Raw genomic sequence first — 22,533 nt, forward strand, 5'->3', positions numbered from 1 at the left:
AAGTGCTTTGTACATTGACATGACTAAAATATAAAATGATTTAAAAAAACCCATTTTTATAATTTAGGAACTACCTAATTTTCTTTTTTTTTTTTTTTTTTTTTTTTTTTTTTTTGGTTCTTTTTTTCGGAGCTGGGGATCGAACCCAGGGCCTTGCGCTTCCTAGGTAAGCGCTCTACCACTGAGCTAAATCCCCAGCCCCCTAATTTTCTTTAAAGTTATTTTATAATATTTAAAATATGACATATTGCAAATATTATATATTAAACCCCTTAGAACATTTTATGAATCACACAGATTTTAATATTATCTTAATTTAAAAAATTATTTAATTTATGTTAATATTAAGGGTTTGTTAATGATTATTTAATATTTTTGAACTATTTATTTTAAAAGTGTAAGCGATCCACTTTCCTTGAATTAAGGCATTAGTTACTGCTCTGGTACGGTGAGACAGAAGGACATCTCCGGTTCTGTGGTGACTCTGACTTCACAGGCTTGGCCAGTGTATCTACAAGGACCACGTGCTCTCAGACTTTCACATTTACCGTGAACTGGTCCAAGGACGCATCACACTCGTTTCTATTTACGCATCAAAGACATTTACGTAAATGACGCCAATTAAGGCTAAAATGAGAACTTGTATTGTGTCTTCTTCTTACATTCCATGACTCACAGCCTTAGCGTCTGCTGTCTCGGTAGAGCAGCTCTGCGAGGGCAGTGCTCCGGGAAAGGGTTGAAACGTGGCTGTACCAGCATTTCACACATTGATACCTTAGTTATCTATCATTCATCATTTGAGAGCCTGTTTTACAGCTATTGAAACATTCACATGTCAAAGTGGCAGACTAAGGCCTAGGCCCTGGCATAATGTTGTAAGTCAGATGAAATAAGATGTGTGGAGAGGAAAAGCCTCTCCCCTAAACTCTCATAATACACACATGTAACTGAGGGGAGGTAAGGACACAGGACTCAGCCAGCCCTGCCCTGTTAATTCCTCTTTATATCACAGCACCGGATTAAACCTGAAGTTGTCATTCTAGTTTACTAATCGAAACTTTCATTACACCCGAGGGCTCCATCTACTCAAGCTAAAACAGGAATGAAAACACCCGCAGCTTTGATTCACCTACCAAACCTAAGGGTCAGCACACTAGAGTAGCACGCTGTAGGGCTATGACGCGCATGTCAGGGACCAAGGGAACTTGCCCAGACTTGAATGGACTGAGAGAGCCAGGGATTTATTGTAGGGAGCTCTTGCAGGTGGAGCCTCCTCTGCTCAGTCATCTAACAAACACTGTGTATCCTCATCCTTCTCTGAGGTTTTACCCCAGGCCCTCCAGTCTGCTCTCTGTCCAATCCCACCCACATCACAGCTCGCACAACCAGGCTCTGGATGCCTCCGAACAGCAGAGCATCTTCAATAAAAACTCGAAGCTAAACTCTTCGTAACAGACGTTGCTGTTTTCTCTGAACTACCTAGTCGCCTCCCTCTTCTGTCAACAGCATCTCCCTGCAGCTGCTGAAAGGACCAGGGTCACCCTCTTATCACTCTCAACGCCCACGTCCTGTGAATTGCCTGAGCCTGAGTAGTTCACCCCAGCACCTCTCCAGTCAGGCTGCCTCTTGCTATCTGTCACAATCATCCTGATGAAATGTGCTGTCACCTTTTAAAGCCTCCTCAGCGACCACACAAAGGCCTTCCTCGGCTCTCTGTGGCACTATGTACAAACACGCATCTGACTGTGGCCATTCCTTGGTTTTAAAAATCCACCGTGGTTCACTGATTCTGTTTTAAAAACCTAAATCATCATATTGGCAACCCGCATGGCCTTCTCCCGCCCTAATTCTGGCTTTAGTCTGGCTCCTCTCTGTTGCTCTCTGAGAAAGAAACGGTATGGCCGCAGCCCAAGTAAAACACAGGAAGTCTTCTCTTCCTGAGCCTAGAGGTTAGCTAGCCCCTTGTGTCTTGTCTTAGTTAATTCCTGTTCTTCCCTCAGAACCTGGCTAGACTCCCTTCCTGAAGAAGCCTCCCATGACCTTACACTAGGTCGCATACTAAAGTACAGCCCCCCAAATGCTAGTGCAGCTCCCCTTTCCAAGTCTGTATGATCGTTTCTGAAGGCCCTCCCCTGTTTTGAATTTAGGAATTCATGTGACCATTTGATTAATTCTGTCTCCTACCAGACCACAGCCCGCCATTATGGCTCACATACTGTGAGATACTGTAAGATCTTATCTGTTCTTCATCATCTATCTTGCACCTAACGTATTACCTAAAACACAGTAGGCATCTGATAAATACTTACCACACAGACGGACGGGCGAGTGAATGACTATATAATCTTTATGACTTCCAAACAGAGCTCAAGTAAAGATAGAAGATGGCAAAATAGATCTGAGTTTAAATTGGTCTCAGCCAAATGGCAGAGAAAGTGGTAGAAAAACAAATACAAAAATGTAGTTTCGGGAAGAAATGAGGGTTTTGTTTGGGTGTCTGTCTGGGCTGCTCACAGGATACACACTGGGGAGATTCAACAATTGCTAGCTGAGGAAGGTAGCTGGACGGCAGGCATTGTTTGGAGCCAGGCGACAAGATGATGGATGACCCTTTGGAGACAGACAGGGTTCCCGAGGAATGAAGTGCAGCGGGGAGGAAATCTATTTGAGAAAAGAAATCTCAAGAAAACAGTTATGCACAGTGGGAGAGAAAATCTATCCGAGGAAAGATTCTCGAGAAGACGGTGACATGAGACGGCCAGGAGGCACCTCATCAGTCAGGACAGGAGGGTCACCAGGAAAGCAGGATGGACGAGAGAAAAGGACAAAACAGAAGGCACAGTGAGAAAGTCCAAGAGAAAAAAAATTAAAACTCCTAAGTTTCTAGGAAGACCTTCGGTCTTTATGAAGTGCTAAAGCACTTTTCTGCAATTTCAAATCAGCTTTATTAAATAACTGGAAAATAGTAGACTCTGAGGTCGTCTTGTTCTGGAAGTTGGCAACGTTGCACCAAAAGCTGAGCGGTGGCCCTGTTTGTGTAAATAAAGGACTGATAGCTGCCTCAAGAGAAATCGGAGCACCTTGGCCCCGCCACTTTGAAGAGTCGAAGAACACATCACCAGAACGGAAACGCGGTATCCAGAAAAGCTTCAAACGTAGAGGCTATGACACAGTTCCCAGAGTTCAAAAATAAAAACATAGACACACAGCTGCCGTTGTTGTTTGTCATGCGCCAGGCACGGGGCTAAGCGCTGTCTGTGCAGAGCCTCATTTCACCTCATAAAGCCACATGAAGCAAGTGAGATCGGTGGGAGCCTACAGAGAAGTCGGAAAGTTACTGTCGCTCAATCACAATGTCAGAAATGGAAGACTGTGGGGAGAACATCTCATGTCTGTATGGATATGGTGCCTACCAATAATCGATCTGATGGCCTATGGCTTAGGCGGGAAATAGGAGGTGGGACATCCAGGAGGAGAAAGAATTCTGGGATAGAGCCAGATTCACTTGGGAAGACGTGAGGCGAGCGACACATGATATCTGAGCACAGGTAACCAGCCACGTGGCAGAATGTAGCTTAGAGTGGATGGGTTATGATCTAGTCAGAGAAGAGCCTCGCTACACTGCCAAAGTATCTGTAAATACATTCTAAGTTTCATTTCTGGGAGCATAAGGCTGAGAGGAACTGGTCCAAACTTCTACAGAAGATCTTGGATTTGAATGAAAGATTAAAAGAACAGGCTTTTCATCAGCGTATTGTAGATCAATGAAGGAAGCCCCAAGCCTAGATCAAGACAGCCTTCTCAGGGGTGGATTCAAAGCCAGACAGACCCTCACTATTTGCTCTAATGCCTAGAGGTGATCTGGAGTAAAAGCAGACTTAGGGAGGTAGCCTTTAAGGTCATGTTAAGTCCAGTTTTTACCATAAAGCATGGATTTGGTAACTCCTACGATCCCTTTAGAATCATTCCCTCACACTGACCTAGGTACCAGAGAGACTGCAAAAGGGATTTAGTTTCTGTCCTGCCATCATCATCAATGTGCGTGCGTGTGCATGCGTGTGTGTGTGTGTGTGTGTGTGTGTGTGTGTGTGTGTATAAACCAATAGTTCTATAAATAAATATATATTCTAATTAAGACACATTTAATACAGCCAATGGAAAACAGCGAGTCAGAAATATTTAAAGGCCTGAAAGACGTGCAGGAACTAGACCCAGAGGGCGAGGGGTGGGAAGGTGAGGTGAGTCCTCTTTAGGGTGATCAAAGTTACTACAGTTGCAGGATGGCAGCAACAAGGGCAGAGGCAGGAGCTGGAGAAAAGACTGACACAGTCAGGACCCCGAATTTTGAGGATGTTAGGTGACATTATCTTGTTTAAACAAAATCACTAGTGTTCCTTAAAAGCAAGAATGGCAGAAGCCGTTACTAAACGGCTGTGGGCTGGGGGAATTCTCAGTAGTGTATAGAAGATCCAAAGACCACACTTTTAGAGATGTTGCTGGCTGGAGAAAAGGCAGGAAGGACAGTTCTTTTTAAGGCTGTTGGCTGCCAGAGATGAAGCACTTTGTTAAAATCGGCTGCAGGCACTGGCCTGGTACCACTGCTTATGTTTCAGTGCATGTAAGTAAACACGTGGACTTAAGAAGTCTTCACTACTGGTTACCAGCCAGGCTTCGATTCCCCTTTGCCAGACTCACGCGCACTATCTTTGAAGTAAGAACTTGGAACCAACCAACAAACATGCAGTTCATACATCACACACCCGCATTACCGAAGATCCCTGGTTAATATAATCCAAGGTAACAAGCAAGTATCACATTTATAAAAATGGACATGCATGCAAATGAAAATGATTCAGTCTGCAAATCTCCATCAAGCTAGCTCGAGAGTTGGGTCAGATCTTCAGTTTTTAAATTTTTCTAACTTTTCCTTTTGATTTTATACCTGTAACTACCTGTCGTGGCACTTTACACATGTGGAGATCTGTCATTTCCTCGTGACTTACAAAGATTAATGAACGTTCTGTTCTCTGACCATCTGTGTAAACGTATAGACTGGACACAAAATGGTATTTTTAGTTTAAAAGTATGTGAGGGGCATTCTGTGGGCTTAAACCATTTCAGTTACAAAACCCTAACCAATTATTAATGGCTCCTTCAGAATCTAGTGTTCTAGGCGTCCCAAATGGCACTAGGAAAAGATGACAGAAACTGACATTACTAAATGGCTATGACATCAACTCCCAAATCACCACACAGAAGGATTCTGTGCGTGTCCCTCATAATACAGAATGATAGCTCTTTTCAGAGCAAAACCCAAGTGGTCATCTTGAGCTCAGCCAATGGTATAAGTTAGTCAGCTCTCTGGGAGCATTTAGCAGATGGATCAAAGACAAAAGGAAGTCTGTGATCCCAAGTCAATATTCTGCATCTCCCTCTCTCTCTCTAAGTGAACGTGGGCGTAAGCAGATCCAGAGTTCATTCCTATGGAATGAACACCAGTCCTCAGGGGCGCACTGAAGGCAGGGTCCTAAGTGGCCCTCAGAGGGAAAGGATTTGGATGATCTGAAGATAATTTAAACGAGAAAACTGGCTAAAACCAGTCTACTTTGCATTTTCATTATATGCTGGCAGTATGGTTTTAGATAAACATCCTATGCTATGTGTATGAAGTATGTATATATGTATCATATATGTGCCTGATGACTTGGGAGGTCAGAAGAGGGCACTGGGACCCTTGGAACTGGAGTCATGCATGGCTGGGAGCCATCACGTGGGCGCTGGGAGCCAAAGATGTTCTCCTGTAAGACCACAAGTGTTCCTAACTGCTGAGCCACCTCTCCAGCCCCCATGGTGGCAACTATAAATTACAAAACTGAAACAGTCTTCCTTGGTAAGGTTCTTTTGTTGTTAGCCTAAGTCCTAAGTAAGTGCAGTGGTTATTCTTGTGTGTGATGCCCTCTCACACAGCATGGGGCCAGAACCCAAGGTCTGGGGCATGTGAGGCAGGTGTTCTACTACTGAGCTGTACAACCTAGTAAGTTTTAATTGTGTGTGTGTGTCTGTGCGTGTGCGTGTGCGTGTGTGTGTGCATGTGTGTGCACGTGTGTAAAATAAGCCCATTTTGTTACTTATTTTTTAACTATGTTAACTATGCCGAGATAATACAGAGAACTTACACTCTGAGTAGTACTCCAAGTTCACACTGACTCCACTACATGCAATCTTTCCTGACTGATTTCAGATGGGCTCAAATCTGCAAACCTCTGCCACTCATGCTGTGGCATTGCAACCATAGATCTGATATGAACACACAATACCACAGAGATTTTAAAGGCCAAGAAAGACATCTTGGAGCATTTTAACTTTTTAAATTTTATGTGTCTACAGGAAATTTGTTTGAAGGGTTTTTTTTTCCCTCCTGAATGTATCCATGTGATTAGAAGGCACAAGTTATTTGCTTTTCCCTCACTTTTTACTGTCTTATTTAAAATTAAAATTTATTTCTTGTTACATTTGCAAAAAAAAATGTTACCCATGAGGCCCACTACTTTTTTTCTTTTAAAAATATCTATGTCCTACAGACCACTGGCAACAGTACAAACCATCTGCAATGGTCATTAGACACATCACGAATACTGGAAGAGAATTATTACTTGTTATGGCCAGACCACACCCCTTGTTACATCTCTGTTCAGTAACGCTAATGGTGAGGTCACAGACATAAAAAATCAAGGTGCACTCAGTTAAAACTGCGTCAATGACCACTCGGGCTGTGTGGGCAGCTGCTTTCCGGGGTCCTTGTCTGCATCCTCCCTTTGCTTTCTCTTGATGTGGGAGTGGTGATCATGTGGGGTTTCATGTGTGTATAGAGTGAGTTCTAGTCATTTCCAACTCTCATCCAACCCCTCTCTCTCCTCTCCAGGTCAAACCCTTCTCCCTGGTAAGTCTCATCCTGCTTTCCTGTGGCCTGGTTTCACCACTGTTAGCACTGTGAACACACACTTTACAATCAGATGGCAACAGAAAACAGGAAGCTCTGAACCAGTCTCAAAGCCCAGGGCAGAGATTGGTTGTCTGAGCAGTGAACACAGCATATACTCTCAGAGAGAGAGAGAGAGAGAGAGAGAGAGAGAGAGAGAGAGAGAGAGAGAGAGAGAGAGAGAAAACAGGGGTGAGGGTTGAGGTAGAGAGGTTTTGTTCTCTTGCTTTTGGATTTACATGAGCACACAGTAGTGATTTAGCTCAGTTGGCCTTGCCTTGTATGAGACCCTGGGCTCACCACTACTGCCAGTGAAAAGAGGGAGAAAGAGAAAGAAAAGAAGGAAGGGAGTGAGGAAGAAGAGAAAAAGTTAAGGTAAGATGAAATATTAGTTTCTAAAATTTATTAAGATCTAGAACATGGGAACATGTGGAATATCCCCCCTCCCCAGGAGAAAGATCAGTCACTTGTCTTGTGGTTTCAGAAATGAAAATAAAAAAATATTCTACATAATTCTGGGAGGCCATGGATTCCCTCTTGCCTATCCGAGGACCGCAGGGACCACATACGTAGCAAGCCATATTTGGGTTTTGTTGTTTTGCTTGATTTTATGAAACAGGATCTCACTAAATACTCTGGCTAGCCTGGTGCTCCATACGCAGTCCAGGCTAGCCTCAAAAACCACAGAGATCCAGCTACTTCTACTTCTCGAGTGCTAGAACGGAAGTCATGAGCCACTGTCACAAGCTTGGCTGAGCCCTATGTACAGAATTACATAGTTTTTATGTTTTATTTCCCTCGAGTCCCGACCTCTGTGCACCTGTGTGCAACTCCAGATACCGTGTGTGCAGAGTGTTGGTGTAGCAGCAGACAGGGAGGTGGGACCCACCAGTGTTCCACTGGAGGCTACCCCAGCCAAGGCTCTGTTCTGTCCAGCATTCTGCTGCAGTTAGCACCACCATACAGTTCGGCAGCCTTAAAATGTAGATGACCAAGTCTGGGTGGTAACTGCTCAGACCTTCCTTTTGAGGCAGGGACTGTCTTGATAGGTTTTTTCTTTTATTGGATTTTTTAAAAATTTACATTTTGATAGTTCTTTTTTTCTTAGTTGCTTTTCTGTCCTTGAAGAACCCCCCTCAATTCCACTGTTCACACAGCTTCTATATTTTAGAAACCAGCTGAAACAATCATCCTTTCTCTGCTGTCCTCTTCCACCCTTCTTGATGCACATGGAAGGTTCCCACGGCCTTGCTTGGCTACAGACGCCAAGTCCTTCGGCCCACAGTGCAAAACGCTCCCATGTTACTCAAGGAGCTGCCGAGAGGCAAAATTAGCTAAAAGGCCCTTTTCTTGCAGAATGTTCCAAACTGTCTCAAGGCACCCCTCTTCCTCCAGCAGTGGAGCATACAAACTCCTAACCATATTTTTCTTCTGCATGGGTCATACATAAATAATTCTTTCCATTTCTCGCTGTGAAGATGGCGAGGAGTCTAGCCAACCGTCTAATAAAGCATCGTGCGGAGGAGCTACGGGAAACCAAATGCTTCCTAAGGTAAAGCCCAGATATCTACGTGAGACCAGCTGCTAATCACACCGAGTCTACGTGTGCTCAGCTTAGAATTCCTATCTGTCCTTAATTACATATCGAATGCATGTGTAGCCGAAATCCCAGGCCACAGAAATCACGTGAGGCCTTTCCTTATTGTTAACGATTCTGGAGTCAGTCTTAACTGAGGAAATTTATATCCGGGGAAGAAGTGAATGCAGGAAGACTCAACAGTCTTCCCCAAGGCCCAGGTGGCATGGAAACCTTAGGGGAAACCACCAATAACAGGCTTGGGGAAGCTTTTAAGGGATTAACGAGAAAAGGTTGTTTACTTAAAGGGCCACTCACTGAAGAATTTGGGAAGTGAGCAGTAACGTGTCCAATGTTTTTTTTTAAGCTGTATTAATATCTGATTAGCCAGGCGCTCACTGGGAATAGCCCACAGCTGACAGTGAGTCAGAGGTGCCAGTGGGTTTCTCTGGAGAATGGACCCTGATGAGCAAGGGTGGGTGTTGGTCCCTTCATTCCAACGTGCACATTTGCATTCTGTGCACCGCCACCAAATATGGCTGGAGACGAGTGAATGCTATGGTTCCATGTCATGAGAGGCATCTCTACAATTAAACCAGAAAAATACTAAGTCATGTATGATGCCTGATTTCAATATGGGGTCTGACTGGTCTCTAAAAGTTGGTATGCTCACTTTAAAACAAAACAAAACAAAATAAAACAACAACAACAAAAAGCCTGTTCCTTTAATATAGTCTATTTCTCCCAGTGGCAAATATATTCTCTCTCTCTCTCTCTCTCTCTCTCTCTCTCTCTCTCTCTCTCTCTCTCTCGGTACAGGGTCTATCACTGAACTCAGAACTAAGCTTCTGGGTGTCTCAGACCCGTTGGCACTGGGATTACAAACTGGTGTCAAATTGTGGTCCTCATACTTGTGTGGCAGATGCTTTCTTGGAGGAAGCCATCCCTCCAGCCCTGAGTGGTACGTTTAAAAATCAGTCCTAGGTTCTCCATGTATATTTAAAATAGAAGGGACAGCTGTGTTCACATTCTCAGACTATGCTACCATGGAAGTGAGGTTCTAAAGAATTTAATGAGTAGCTACTATGCACCTCAAAGAGGTGACTGAACTCTTAAGAGCTCGGCCTAATGGCGGCTATTGAAGAAAACTTTTAGCACCCCGTGTCCCTGTTCCATGTAATCACGCCATATTTCTGTCATGTTGAGGCAAAAACTGTTCATCATTTTGTCGGCTCTGTCTGAGAAACAGAGAATTACCTTCTCAGACCCTGGAGATTTATGCCTTTAATTACCTCCTATCTGCTTCGCTACCCTCCAAACCTAAGAATCAATATAAATAGTCTTATTTATGGGGAAAAATGTAAAATGTTTGACAAGGCTAGCTCTCCCTTTCTGGATTCTACTGGACGCTATTGATCCCTTCTATTCGGGGCATCACACCTTTGTTCTCACAGGATTGTTTGCATCTTCAAACTTACCGTGTTAATTTTTCTAATAATTCCTACAGCTTAATCGCAGATGTAAATTTCATAGTAAGCACTGCGGCTCCTGGATCGGCAGTGAGCCCAGGATCCCTGCAGTATCTCTCGACTTAATCACCTGCTGCCAAGTTCCTCGGAAGTCCAACCCCTTCATCGCCACACCACAGATCCACATTCCAGTGAGGGAGGAGCGACTTTCATGTCTCTTTTTGTTTGTTCAGTAGGAGCTCTGTTAGCACAGGTAACATATAATAGTGCTCTCGAGTGCGTGCAACTTAGCCGCGGATGTACGTGTAGCCACTCCTTGAGTTCATGGGGGGGGGGGGGGGGAGGGATAGTCCCAGAAGCTTTCCTTGAGTGCCAGAATCTGTGACTGCAGAAGTTCCGTATATAAAATGACACAGGATTTGAATATAGCCTCCTATATTCTCCTAAAGTCATCTCCAGAATGTTGACACCATCATTAAAATATAAATTCTATGCAATTGTGCTGTATTGTTTAGGGAATGAAGTCAAGGAGAACGGCATGCGTTTTTTAGTACAGATGTGTGCAAGGGAGTCGGGGAGGACATCCGCCATGTTTGTGGATCCCCTGAGTATAGAAGGCCTACTTTACGTAATTCATAGGCGTTTACACAAACAAAACCACAGAGCAGCAGCTGTCAATCCCAAGGGCTGTCAAGAGCAACAGAGTAGATGTGTGTAGTTAGATGCATACACACGGGGCTGGGAACGGTTAATGCATAGCCTTGACGCTTGTCTAGAAGTTGGATGGACTCACGTGACAGTGACCTTACGTTGGGGAGAGTCAAACATCAGAGGATATATTTTCCAAGTTGAAAGCAAAGAATCTGCTTAAGGAAAGAAAAGACTTAACTAAAAACGCTAGCAATGCTGAAGACAGATAGGGAGGGCAGAGCGTTTGTTACTCCACTGGGTCAGAGGACGAGGAAAGAGAAAAGGCATCGGAGGAGAAGGCAAGACTGTGGAGAAGGAAGGAAGAAGCAATGTAATGGTTTGGAAAGAACAGGGAAGTCATATTTCAGAAAGAAAAGATAGCTCAAGGATGTCAATCCTGAATGGTACCCGACTTTCATAAAGTCCATGCAAGGCAGCATGCCTTGCACTGGTTTTGCTAAAAGGGACATTTTCTGAGGTTATGCCTAACAAGGTTCCAGCTCTTGGGTGATTTGATTTCCTAGGAAGGGCAGCTGCTGCAGGGACTTGGTGGTGTCAAAATGACAGCTGGTGGAGAAGGACGGTCAGGTCTGGTGGCCAAGAGATGGGGGGACCCACTGACAGCATGTGGGAAAGAAATTTATGCGGAGCCCAGAGCTGTGGCTTTGTGGCCAACCTCATGACGGTGGAGGATTCTGTTGGGTGGGCTGCAGAGACTGCCCGTGCCTCTAGCAGACACAGAAGGAAGGAAGGTTCCTTAAATGTCGCATGGGTGAAGATGGCTTACAGAAGGCAGGAGCAATGACACTGTGAGATTTTTATATGCAAAGGAAATCAGGAGGTGAGAATAAGACTTACAACAGGGCAGGGAGGAGAGAACAGGCACAAAGACCGGAGGGCACAATCTGGGCCAAATGAAGGAAGCAAAATGAGAGAGGCAAAGTGGGGGTGCCAGGTTTGCACAAGCACCAATCACCTGCTTGCCGCAGTCTTGGGAATTGCCACCGATCTCTGAGTGACTGTGATTTTTTGAAATGTCACAGGTTTGTAGTCAAGAATAGGAGAGTGAGGTCACCCTGGAAAATGTTCACACGAATGGCTGACCTCCCTACCATTTTATCCTTGAAGCAAACCTTTAGTTTCCTGTCTGTCTATAATATTCTGAGGTCAATCAATGAAATGGCATGAGGTCACCTCTTTACATCCCCAGACAGGGAGGCACAGAGCACAGCATGAAAGACAGAGGGCTAAAAATCAAGAGATACTGGCTAAACCAAAGCCGGCACCGTTACCCGCCCAGAAATCAAGAAAACCCGCCGACCCCCAAACACATAAAGTAAATAAGATGAAGAGAATGCGGGCTATGATGGGAGTCAGCGTTGAAGATGCTATGCAAAAGAGCAGTGCTGTAGACTTCGCAATGCCGAAGGGGTGGCGCCATGTTAGTAATGAAAGCCTATGGCATTAGTTAGCATCAGGGGGTACTATCTCATGCTTCACGATTTGTGGCCTTAAGGACCAATTCCAAAAATTTTAGGGTCGATTCCTGAATCAGAGTCTGCAGAACTCGATTAGAGCGCTGTGCTCTTTTTCCTGGTTCCCCACGAAGCACGGGGATCTGGGTGAGACAAAGATCGCTCACAGTGAACTGGGTTATGTGACGATCATAATATGGGGGAGGAAGAGGAGGAGGAAGAGGAAGAGGAGGAAGATGATGATGTCATCTGTTTTTAAACACTTAAAAAAAAAAAACCAAGTTGCTCCGCTCTGATGCTACATGAAACTCCATTTGCATTTATGATCCTTCTACTGCTAATCTCCAGTGAACTGAAATGAATATGCAAATTAATGATTTGTGACCTCCCAACTTCCGAACTATCCAAAAAGGGAAAAGAATGGCCGCCTCAAGGTATTATTCTCAAAGCGTACGCTAGCTCATTTCCCAGGGTTGATGACTGGGCTCATCCCTGGAGATGGCGGTTTCCAGCTCATAGGTAAGGATTCCTACTCAGGTTCATCAATCTACAGTCATCCTCCAGTTGTAGAAGGAACATGCAGGTGCATGACAACCCAAGTTTGGCTTACCCTAGTTTGGGATCAAAGGAGAGACGAAGATGAGGAGGAGAGAGGAGCTGGCGTCTGCACTTATCTGTGCAAAGGTCTAGGACTTTTGGAGACTGTATTTTTCCTGGACGGCAGTGCCTGCCTCTGGCAAAGTTAATGCTGTCAATTTGTAAAGGTTCACTTGGGAAATGTTTGTGATTAATGCTCACTCATTTACATAAGGCTGCATTGTGTAAACAAAGCTGTAGTCTTTCCCTTCCCAACAGTGGGATTCTACTGAGACGATCAAAGCTGGACAGAGGGGGCTGCGGAACCCTTAAACTAGGTCGCTCCGAGCTTCACTGCGAGAGGCCTACCCTGGTATGTTTTATGTGGGTTATGGAGCACCGTGGAGTGCAGCCTGTTTACTGTGCAAATTTGCCTTCCAGATCTTTCAATAAACGTATTTTCTACACTGACGACTGAAGCCAATTCAGTCTCAGGCTGATTTAGAAATGTTATTAAAGGAAATAAGGATGGGCATCTTCTTAATTCTTGCATTAAAATGTAAATAGGGTAATTATAAAATAATAAACTTTCTCCCCCAATAAAAAATGCTCAGTTAGAGAGCTCAGTTATGCAGATTATAGCGCCATCACTAAACACTGGGAACGCATAGATGTCACAATTCTAAGTTTGCCATCCAGATTTTTGCGGTTCTATTGCCTAGTATCTAAGCATGACTCAGAAATCTCATTACTGTCTTTGTTCTCCTCAGAGCTGGTGAGCGGTGACAGGAAGCCGATGGTCCTCCGCTAACTCATGTGCAGCTGTCGTGCCCGTGCTAATGCACTCGAAAAAAATGGATGACAGGGAGCACGAACCACAGGGGTGAGAGGCTCTGCAGTGTAGAGAGAAGAGTCTCACACCACCCCCAAGTGACCCATGGAGCAGGTAAGTTTTTTACTTTGTTGGTTTGTTTTGTATTTTGGTTTTTCAAACAGGGTCTCATGTTATACAAGCCTCACACCTGCTCTTTAGACAAGACTGGCCTTCAACTCCTGGCCCTCCTCCTCCTCCTCCTCTTCTTCCTCTTCTTTCTCCTCCTCCTCTTTCTCCTCCTCTTCTTCCTCGTCCTCATCCTCGTCCTCCTCCTCCTCCTCAGTTCTGGGATTGTAGGTGTGTACTACCATACCTGGCTTCTGTGACACAGTAGGAAGTAGAATTCTGAGGTCTTAGCTGTCCTATCTGTAAGGCAGATGTGTTTGTCCTGTTCTGCTAATGGCCATGCCATGGAGATTGTTTTTAATCACAGAGCTGGACAGGTCCATTTAGTTCCTGTCACAGAAGAGAAAACCAAGGCCAGCAGTGTGGGCATCATTTTCCAAGTTCAGAACCAGAACCAGAATGTAAGTCTGTGCTCAGCAACTGTTTTAAAATTTTATTTATTTATTTATTTATTTGACAGTGTCTATGTAGCCTGTTTGTCCTTAAATTCTGAGGGACCTGTCCCCGCTCCCTCTGCATTCTGAGTGTGGATAAAGGTGTGTGTCACCGCCCCTGGCCCTCCAGGACTCAATGAGTGGGAGACCGGCAACCTGTCCTAGTTTTCTGTGTAAGGACAGACTCCAGACAGACACAGTGATATCATCTGCTGGTAGAAGCTGCTTCTTCGGAATGTCCCACCACCATCCAGGAGGGGTCCAGTCAACCCTTGGACAAAAGTCAAGTGATGAAATAGTACTGTAGGCGCACCTGCAGATTTAGAGGCAAGGCCCCCGGATCCTAGTTCTGCTGAGTACTGACTATGAAAATACACGCAGCACTCCTAAACAGGAGACACCCCACATGCTCACCTAGAACAAACGGCCACGGGACACACACACAGACTGCTGTTGGGTGCTAAGTAACAGAGTACGGGACACGGGCACAGAGGCTGATGACATAGCTTTCTACCGCTTTCACAGGAGACCATCGCAAGCTAAAAGCAACACAAATGTATTATCTTGTAGTTGGTCATCAGAAATGGGATATGTATCTTTTTTCTTTTTTTTTTTTTTTCTTTTCTTTTTTTCGGAGCTGGGGACCGAACCCAGGGCCTTGCACTTGCTAGGCAAGCGCTCTACCACTGAGCTAAATCCCCAGCCCCTGATATGTATCTTTTTGGGCTAAAATGACCACATCTGTAAAACTGACTTCCCTCGTGGGGCTTTCTGCAACCTGTGCACACTCCTTGGCTTTTGGAACCTTCCTTTATCTACAAAGGCGTCAGTGAGCAAACAAATTCTCCTCATAATGGAGCATCAATGACTGCTTCTTCTGTCTCCTTCCCTTTTTAAGGAGCCCAGTACACTGGGCATACGAGAATGTGGTGGGTGATCGAGACAGATGGTGCCACCTTTAATCCCATCTGCTAACTGACTTCCCCTTTGTGATGTAGGGAACATATTAAGAGTATATAAGCATCTTTGTCTACCACATTTGCAAACAAAGGGATTTAAGGAACGCTCTATGTTGATAGAGTAGCTTGTGAGTGAAGCACTGTAATGTGACGTGGAGAGGTAGCTGGAGGGTAAAGTGTCGTCTGCCTTGCAAGCATGAGGGCCTAAGCATACATGGAAGTGTCAGGAGTGGTGGCCCTGTTCTGGGGAGCAGAGCCAATCGGATCTCTGGAGCTCACTGGCCAGATAATCTAGCCAAAAAGATGAGCTCAAGGTTTAGCGAGAGACCCCGTCACAAGAAAAAGGGGGGAGGGTGTTGAGGAAAACACCTGATATCAACCTCTGACCTTCTCACTCTTTCTCACATGTGTGCATGCATGCCTGTACACACATGCACATTTAACACACACATACACGTTCATGAACACTGTAAAAACTAAACAAGCAAAGGCAGAGAAAAATTTGTTATCTGTATGTAAGAAAAACGGAAAGATACTTGCATTTAGATATAGGTCCATAAACAAATGCTATCAAGTTATATAAAAAGTACTAAGGTATTGATAGCATTTATGAATGACAAATAGGGCTTGAGAAGTTCTAATGGGTAAGGTTTTTAAGATTTATTTAACTTTATGTGTATGGGTGTTTTCCCTGTATGGATGCAAATGCACTAGTGTGCAGTACCCATGATGGCCAGTAGAGGGTGCCAGTTCTCCTGAAATTGGAGTTCTGGATGGTGCTGGGAATGGAACCCAGATCCTCTGCAAAAGCAACGAGTACTTTTCACCACTGAGCTATCTATCCAGCTCCAAGATGGAGTGGTTTTTCAATTGATTACTGTAAATTTTATAGTAAGTAATAAAATCATGAAGTATAAAAATCTTCGAAATTTATGCATGTAAGGATTTTTCATTCTTTCTTATGTGTGGCTGGCTAAGTGGCTGACTTTTAACAAAAGGGAAGGTTGGGGGGGTTGGGCATATTCACTCTGCTGCTCTCTTTGGGGAGTACTGATAGCTCAGGGAGGCGGAGGTGTCAAATGAATTAGCATCCTACTTCCCTCTGTTTACTCAGGTTCATTTAAATTCATTTTATGAGGTACTGAGCGTTCACTAGACTTTGGTGGGAATCACACTAAATAGAACTTTTCACATCCTGACCCCCTTCTCTTCTTTTCCAGTAGTGTAATTCCGTTGTCCTTACTGTGTAGAATTGCGAAAATGTCACACCATGTTATCTGTGAAGAAGGATGTCTCTCTCTCTCTCTTTGTATTTCTAAAAGCACATTAAATCTGCTTTTTTGCAAAATGCCTTTTTGAGTTCAGAAGCTTGGGAAATTCCACAGCCAAGATGCAGTCCTCAGATTCCCATATGCAGTGGTAACTGACCTTATCTGGTAGTTGAATAATACCAAATGTCTATTGTTATTTATTTTGCATATATATATATATATGCATATATATATGCATATATATATATATATACATTTAAAAATCTCCTTAGATTTTATCCTCTGCTTGGTATCTTTTTAACAGAATGTCTGTGTTGGCTAGTTATAATAATTTTCCCTACATTTCTATGAAATGGAAAATAACTTGTACAATAAGTTTTTAGTAAGATTGAACACATGCATGAATCGTGTTAGTTCCTGTCAAAGATAACAATGGTCTCCCTCAGCATTCACTGAATTCTGTTTCGCATGTTCTAATTTTCAAGTATTTTTGATAAGGAAATAGAATTGATGGGATCAAGTATAGAACTGTACAGGCAAGGCTGTCTGTGCAGAGAGTGTCTTCATTTTCAGGATCAACCACTCGTCCTAACGTTGGAATTTGAAGCACTGAATCTAAGTCACTTGGCAACCGCCAGGAGGAAGCAGCGCTCAGCTGCCACAGAGCGCGCATGCGTGAAGAGGCTTATTCGTATTCAGACCAATCAGCATCAGCTCCACACACTTCAGAGAGCAACACAAAGGTGGTACTTACATCCGAGTTAAAGCGAAGCTGACAGACATTACAAGAGATAACTTGTTTCTTCTTTGGGGGAATGGAGACTCCAAACGTGTGGTTAATGACTGCTTTCTGCACGGGGTCCATCTGAAGAGCAAATGATTAAAAACAAAAAGTCAAAATCACCTTCAAAGGAGAGACAGCACTGTGGGCAAGACGAGCAGAAACTACTCCTAGTTCCCGGCTGAGGCTACCAAAGACTCTCACTCATCAGTAACACTCTTGTCTCCGGGATTGGGAATAAAAACATAAGCAAAACAAACCTGTTTGAAGTGGTAACGCGGAGAGGACCACAAGAGAATCACCACATGCCTCGCGATCCAGGGTCCGTGAAAGAAGGCATGAGCTATCTCAGAGTCTACTCTCAGAAAACCAAAGTCCCGCGTGTTAGCGTTAAAATTGAGCTGTTAGTTTTCCGTGGAGGAAGCGATAATGCTCCACCGGTCTCGGATGACCTCAGTGACAGTTACCACAGATATATTTAACTTCTTAGGTTTTGATTTACGGCCAAGTTGTAAATGTCAGGCTCTCACTACAGATCAGAAAGTGTGTACTCTTTATTTTAAAATAATTTATTAGCTTTCACATTCTATGGATCGAAACTCACTGTTCTGGAAAGTAGATTACAAATGAACACACTCAGATGCATGTAAGAGATTGGCTAATACGCAATCCTTGTTTAAATATTGATCACAAGCAAGGTTTTGATTTATAGCCTGTGACTCCTTTTGGCTTGCATATAAAATATACATATTTGGGGAAATATACAGTAATAAAAGTATTCAGCCACGGAAAAACGCATGGTGTAGAGCCGTCACGCTTAGGAAAAGTAAGGATTCTATTTGCAAAGCAGATAAAAGGAGTAGGTGGGGATTCTCTCGCCCGGCCCACGAGCTAATCCCCAGCATTAAAATCAGACAACTGGAGGTTCACAGAACAATGCAGACGAGAAGCCAAGAGCTACTCATCAACAGGTGTGACTCGAACAAGGACAGGTCAACTGACACCGTCACCTAGGAAATCTCCCCAGCTCAGAGTCTAACATTGGATTACTTGATGACATTTGAGAGACAAGAAATAAACACCATCGCTGATCATGCCTGTAAATCAACGAAGTACAGCATTAGCACCTAGGAGAGCTTATACAGAGCACAAAAGAGGGCAGAATTACTGCTGTTATGAGGGACATTCAACGGGGATGGGGAGCACCCGAGAAGTCAGTGGGGGGAGGAGTAGAAACTAGGTAAATACAGTGTACTCGTGTCTGAAATTCTCCAGAATTAAAACTTCAAAGTCGTTGAATTAGCCTGCTCTTTGTTACAAGTTTAAGAGTTGGGAGAAGTGACAGTAAATGAATTACCACTGAGGAGTGGTGGTTTGAATGTACATTCTCTGGAGTGGTAGAAACGGCCTCACATCCTGACCTAGGGCTTTATCACTGCTAGTCAAGCATTGCCACCGTCCTACCTTGACAGACCTCGACTTTACCGCATGAGAATTAGACAAAACAGAACGAGGCTGGGCGAAAACAAACCATGAGCAGGCAAAGTAAATCCCGTAAGACCAGGGAAGAAGACACTGGGTATTTATTTTATCTGCAGATGCATACATCTGAACACTTTCTGATGGCCCCTATGGATATATTAGCACAGCAGTTTGTATTGGGCTTAAAAATAAAACAGGCTAATAACTTAATTGGCAGCATTAAAATGCCCCCGATTTTAAAGTTAATAAAAGAGCCTTTTGCTGAGATAGTTTTTATTCTTAGACTTCCTGTTGATGTGTGAAACACAAGTAGTGACATTGTGTGGGTGTCTGCCATACACTAATTCATGCATGCTACCGTGCTCACCTATGCTGGAGGTCTACACTAATGCTTCATCTTCTGCAAGGTGCTTTTGAAAAGACATAAATAATAATATCCTGCAAGCCATATCTACAATGTACATTTCCCCCAATCCCTCATTTTAAAAATGTATTTAAAAATAATCCTAAAAATAAAATTGTCCATTGCTTAAAATAAACGCACGTATCCTGGTTTTACCTGTGGAATGACACATCAGCACACATAAAATACGAACTTAAAGCATTCTACTTTAAGATTTTTATTAAGCCGAGATCATTAGGGGTGGATCCAACACAATCCCTGAATAGAAACATTCCCCTTAAATTCTTTTTTCTAAGAACTCCTAATATAACTGTGTCCTGTTCAAATCTGACACTGGTATGACCTCAGCCTGAAAACATTGCTTCCTCTTCTCCATCCCTAAGGGAAAGTCATGGCTGAACACTCCAAACACAGAGGCAGACAAGTCCCCAGCCACCCGCATCCCAATGCATGTTAAGGAGGTCCATGCAAGACACCGGCACCAGACTTGGCTTCTGCAGTGTGTACAATCCTAGATTTCCTCAGAGGCCATTCAGTTGGGACAGCAGCTTTAAGGGCTTCCCGGTTTCCTGGTTTGCTACCTTCGTTCGAACGACTTACAGCTAGCCATCTCAGAGTCTCTCCCCGCTGCCTCACACACTCTAGCTTCCACTGGAACATGATTGGTCTCCTTACATGGATTTTCAGAAAGCACCCATGTTCACCCCTTGTCTTAATCCCTTCTATCTTTCTCGTGGATGACGTCTATTTTGGTGGTGAACCCCAAATGCCAGTCAGGACTGAGAGATGCCCAGGGGATGAAGCGCACCTCTCTCTCTCTCTCTCTCTCTCTCTCTCTCTCTCTCTCTCTCTCTCTCTCTGTGTGTGTGTGTGTGTGAGTGTGTGTGTGTGTGTGTGTGTGTGTGTGTGTGTGTGTGTGAGTGGGGGGCCCTTTCCAGAGAGGACCAGCTAAGGGGAAGAGGACCCACCCTAACGCAGGTGGCAAGGCTCAATAGGCTGTGACCAGGGTGGAGTTGAAGAGCAAGAAGGAAAGCCTCCAGGAACGCCTCTGGTTTCTCCTCTCGCCCATCAGGACACAGCTGCTGTAACAGACTGAGATCCGAATGGATCTCTCCTCCCATGGCTTCAGTAGAAAATGCCCCACCCGGGCTCCATGTTTGATCTTTCACTGGTGTCATTAAGGAGACAGGCCTCGCTGGCGTAAGCAGACCACTGGGCACGTGGTGCCGAAGGCTTTACCTGGCTCCGGATCCCCTCACACCCTGCTTCCGGTCTGCAATGACACACGTAGCCTCTGCGGCACCATCCTAACGTCGCAGTGTTTTGCTTCATCCCAGGCCAGAATAAACAGAGCCAGGGACGGTTGGGAAAAAAAAAAAAAAAAAAAAACCAAAAACCTGTGACCTAGAATTGAAAGGCTGCTCTTTTAAAGTTGTGTTTTCTCCTGTGGGGACGAAGAGGAGCAATACCTGTGGATCCCCCACCTCTGTTGCTTCCCAGGGTGTTTCCCTCAGCAACAGAGTCTGAAAACAGTTACAAGCACAGGTTTCTAATTCAGATATGGTTTGTTGGTCGTGTATTTTAAAGGATGTAAAGGGGTGTGGATGCTCCGGTTGCCCAGCCTGTCTGATCCCTTGAAAGAGGTGCTGGTGCTCCGGGTCCTGCCACCTGACCTGGAACGCCTAAACCGTACGGGCGAGATTTAAATCTGCAGCATCGTAAAGAGGTTTTCAGATTTTTAAAACGTAGAAAGTGATAATATTCCGAAGTTTTGTTTCACGTCTTCTGCAGCGTTCTAAAGGTGAGATGGAATGACACTAGCATACACATTTTTTTTGTTTGTCGGTCTTACTAGTGGGATGCTCTTCCTCTACAGTCAGAGTAAGACCTGCCAGGCACATCCGTTATTTGTGGTGAACCTGCTTCACGGGGCACACAGCGCACAGGGACAAGATCACCAGCGCACAGTGTCAGAGCTGCTGCGATCCTCCCTGGAGGGACGGAGAACCTTCACGGCTCATGGGGCTTATGGGGTTCACGAGCCTTCGTGCTATCCTCTCCCAGGTCTCTCCCTCCCAGGTCTCTCCCTCCCAGGTCTCTCCCTCCCGCAAGATTACTTAAGGAGTAAGCAATGAACATGGTTGAGAAATTGTTTGCAAATTGCCCAGGATGCTCTTGAGTGGTGCAGTTTATAGGCGTTATCCATGAGGTGGGAAGGACCCCTCACAGGGCACAGACGCCCATGTATCGCCTACAAGGGAAGAGTTCCTGGTAATTCAGCTACCTCTGAGTTCCGCTCACTCCTGTAAATGACTCCAGTGCGCTCATTGATAGATCTGGGACGATAAAGTTGGACAGAGTCTATTCCTCAGCACCTGGGCTGTGGAGATGCTTCCTAACATCGCCCCAGAAAGGCATACAGCAGTGGCAATTCTATTATTCACACAATAATATCCGGAATAAAAAATGCATCCTAGAATAATAGAGACATTCTCATAAACCCTGCAATGTCAAGTAATTAAATTTACCAACTAAACATTACTTATATATATAATATAATGATGACTTCACATATACAATATTAAGGTAAATTATTGGAAGAATTGCAATTACACACCAAAGCAATATTTTAAAAGATTTAATTGACAGTTCATGGGCATTTAATTGTTAATAAACGAATATTATTAAAAGTATAGGATTTAATTTTAAATGACCGAATGCTTGTTACTTACTTAGACCAATTTAGTTCATGCTATTTCAATTTACACACAAAAAAGTCTGGGGATGGGAAAAATTATGATTCACTGGAAAATAATCAAAACAAAGCTTTCAAAAGGAAAAAAACAAACAAGTAAACCAAATCCCTGCCACGCTCCAGCTACCAGAGTCCCTTACCTGGAAGAATTTATTGGTCCCAAATAAGCCTCTTCTTTTCTAAAAAAAGTAAAAGTTAGAAGTGACCATCTGGTACTTTGAGTAGAACGCGCACATCCACACACATCGACATGTTTTAGAAACCCGTTTCTCCCGCTCATGTGCGTGAAGAAGCTGGAACGCTCACTACCTACAGAGTAGCGAGACTGAGCGCTCTGCGGTGCGTCTAATGAAAACACGCAGACATGAAAAGCAAAACCTATCAGTGCCCATTAAGTGGTGGGTGATAAAAACGGATGGGGTGGTGGCCGTTATCGGGAACCGGGAAGGCAACCGGGGGCCACGGATAGGAGAACTAACGGAGCTGGCCCCACTACCCGTCTATAACATTTTCAACATCAAAACAAGAACAAACATCTCTTTGGTACACTCAAGATCGTGAGGCCCGCAAACCTGCATGAATATTTTTTAAAAAGCCATTACTGTCCCTGACTATAGCAAAAAGTAATTTGCAACTGCACGGGCTAAGCAATCAGATGCAAACGGGTGGCTGTGGAGGGACCC

At 44.3% G+C, this 22,533-nt stretch overlaps 1 protein-coding gene across 29 annotated transcripts in view; it reads right to left on the bottom strand.

Annotated features, from left to right (window-relative positions):
* Positions 1-22,533, bottom strand: part of Zfp385b (zinc finger protein 385B) — a 372,515-nt gene that overhangs the window by 50,539 nt on the left and 299,443 nt on the right. For 16 of the 29 annotated variants that reach the window (NM_001433355.1, NM_001107736.3, NM_001433357.1 and 13 more), the window contains 1 exon segment: positions 17,184-17,294. In NM_001433355.1, coding sequence (NP_001420284.1) covers positions 17,184-17,294 — 111 coding nt within the window. 29 annotated transcript variants of the gene reach the window in all.

The sequence above is a fragment of the Rattus norvegicus genome, chromosome 3, assembly GCF_021556685.1.
Source record: "Rattus norvegicus strain SHRSP/BbbUtx chromosome 3, alternate assembly SHRSP_T2T, whole genome shotgun sequence".
In the NCBI taxonomy this organism is placed as follows: domain Eukaryota; kingdom Metazoa; phylum Chordata; class Mammalia; order Rodentia; family Muridae; genus Rattus; species Rattus norvegicus.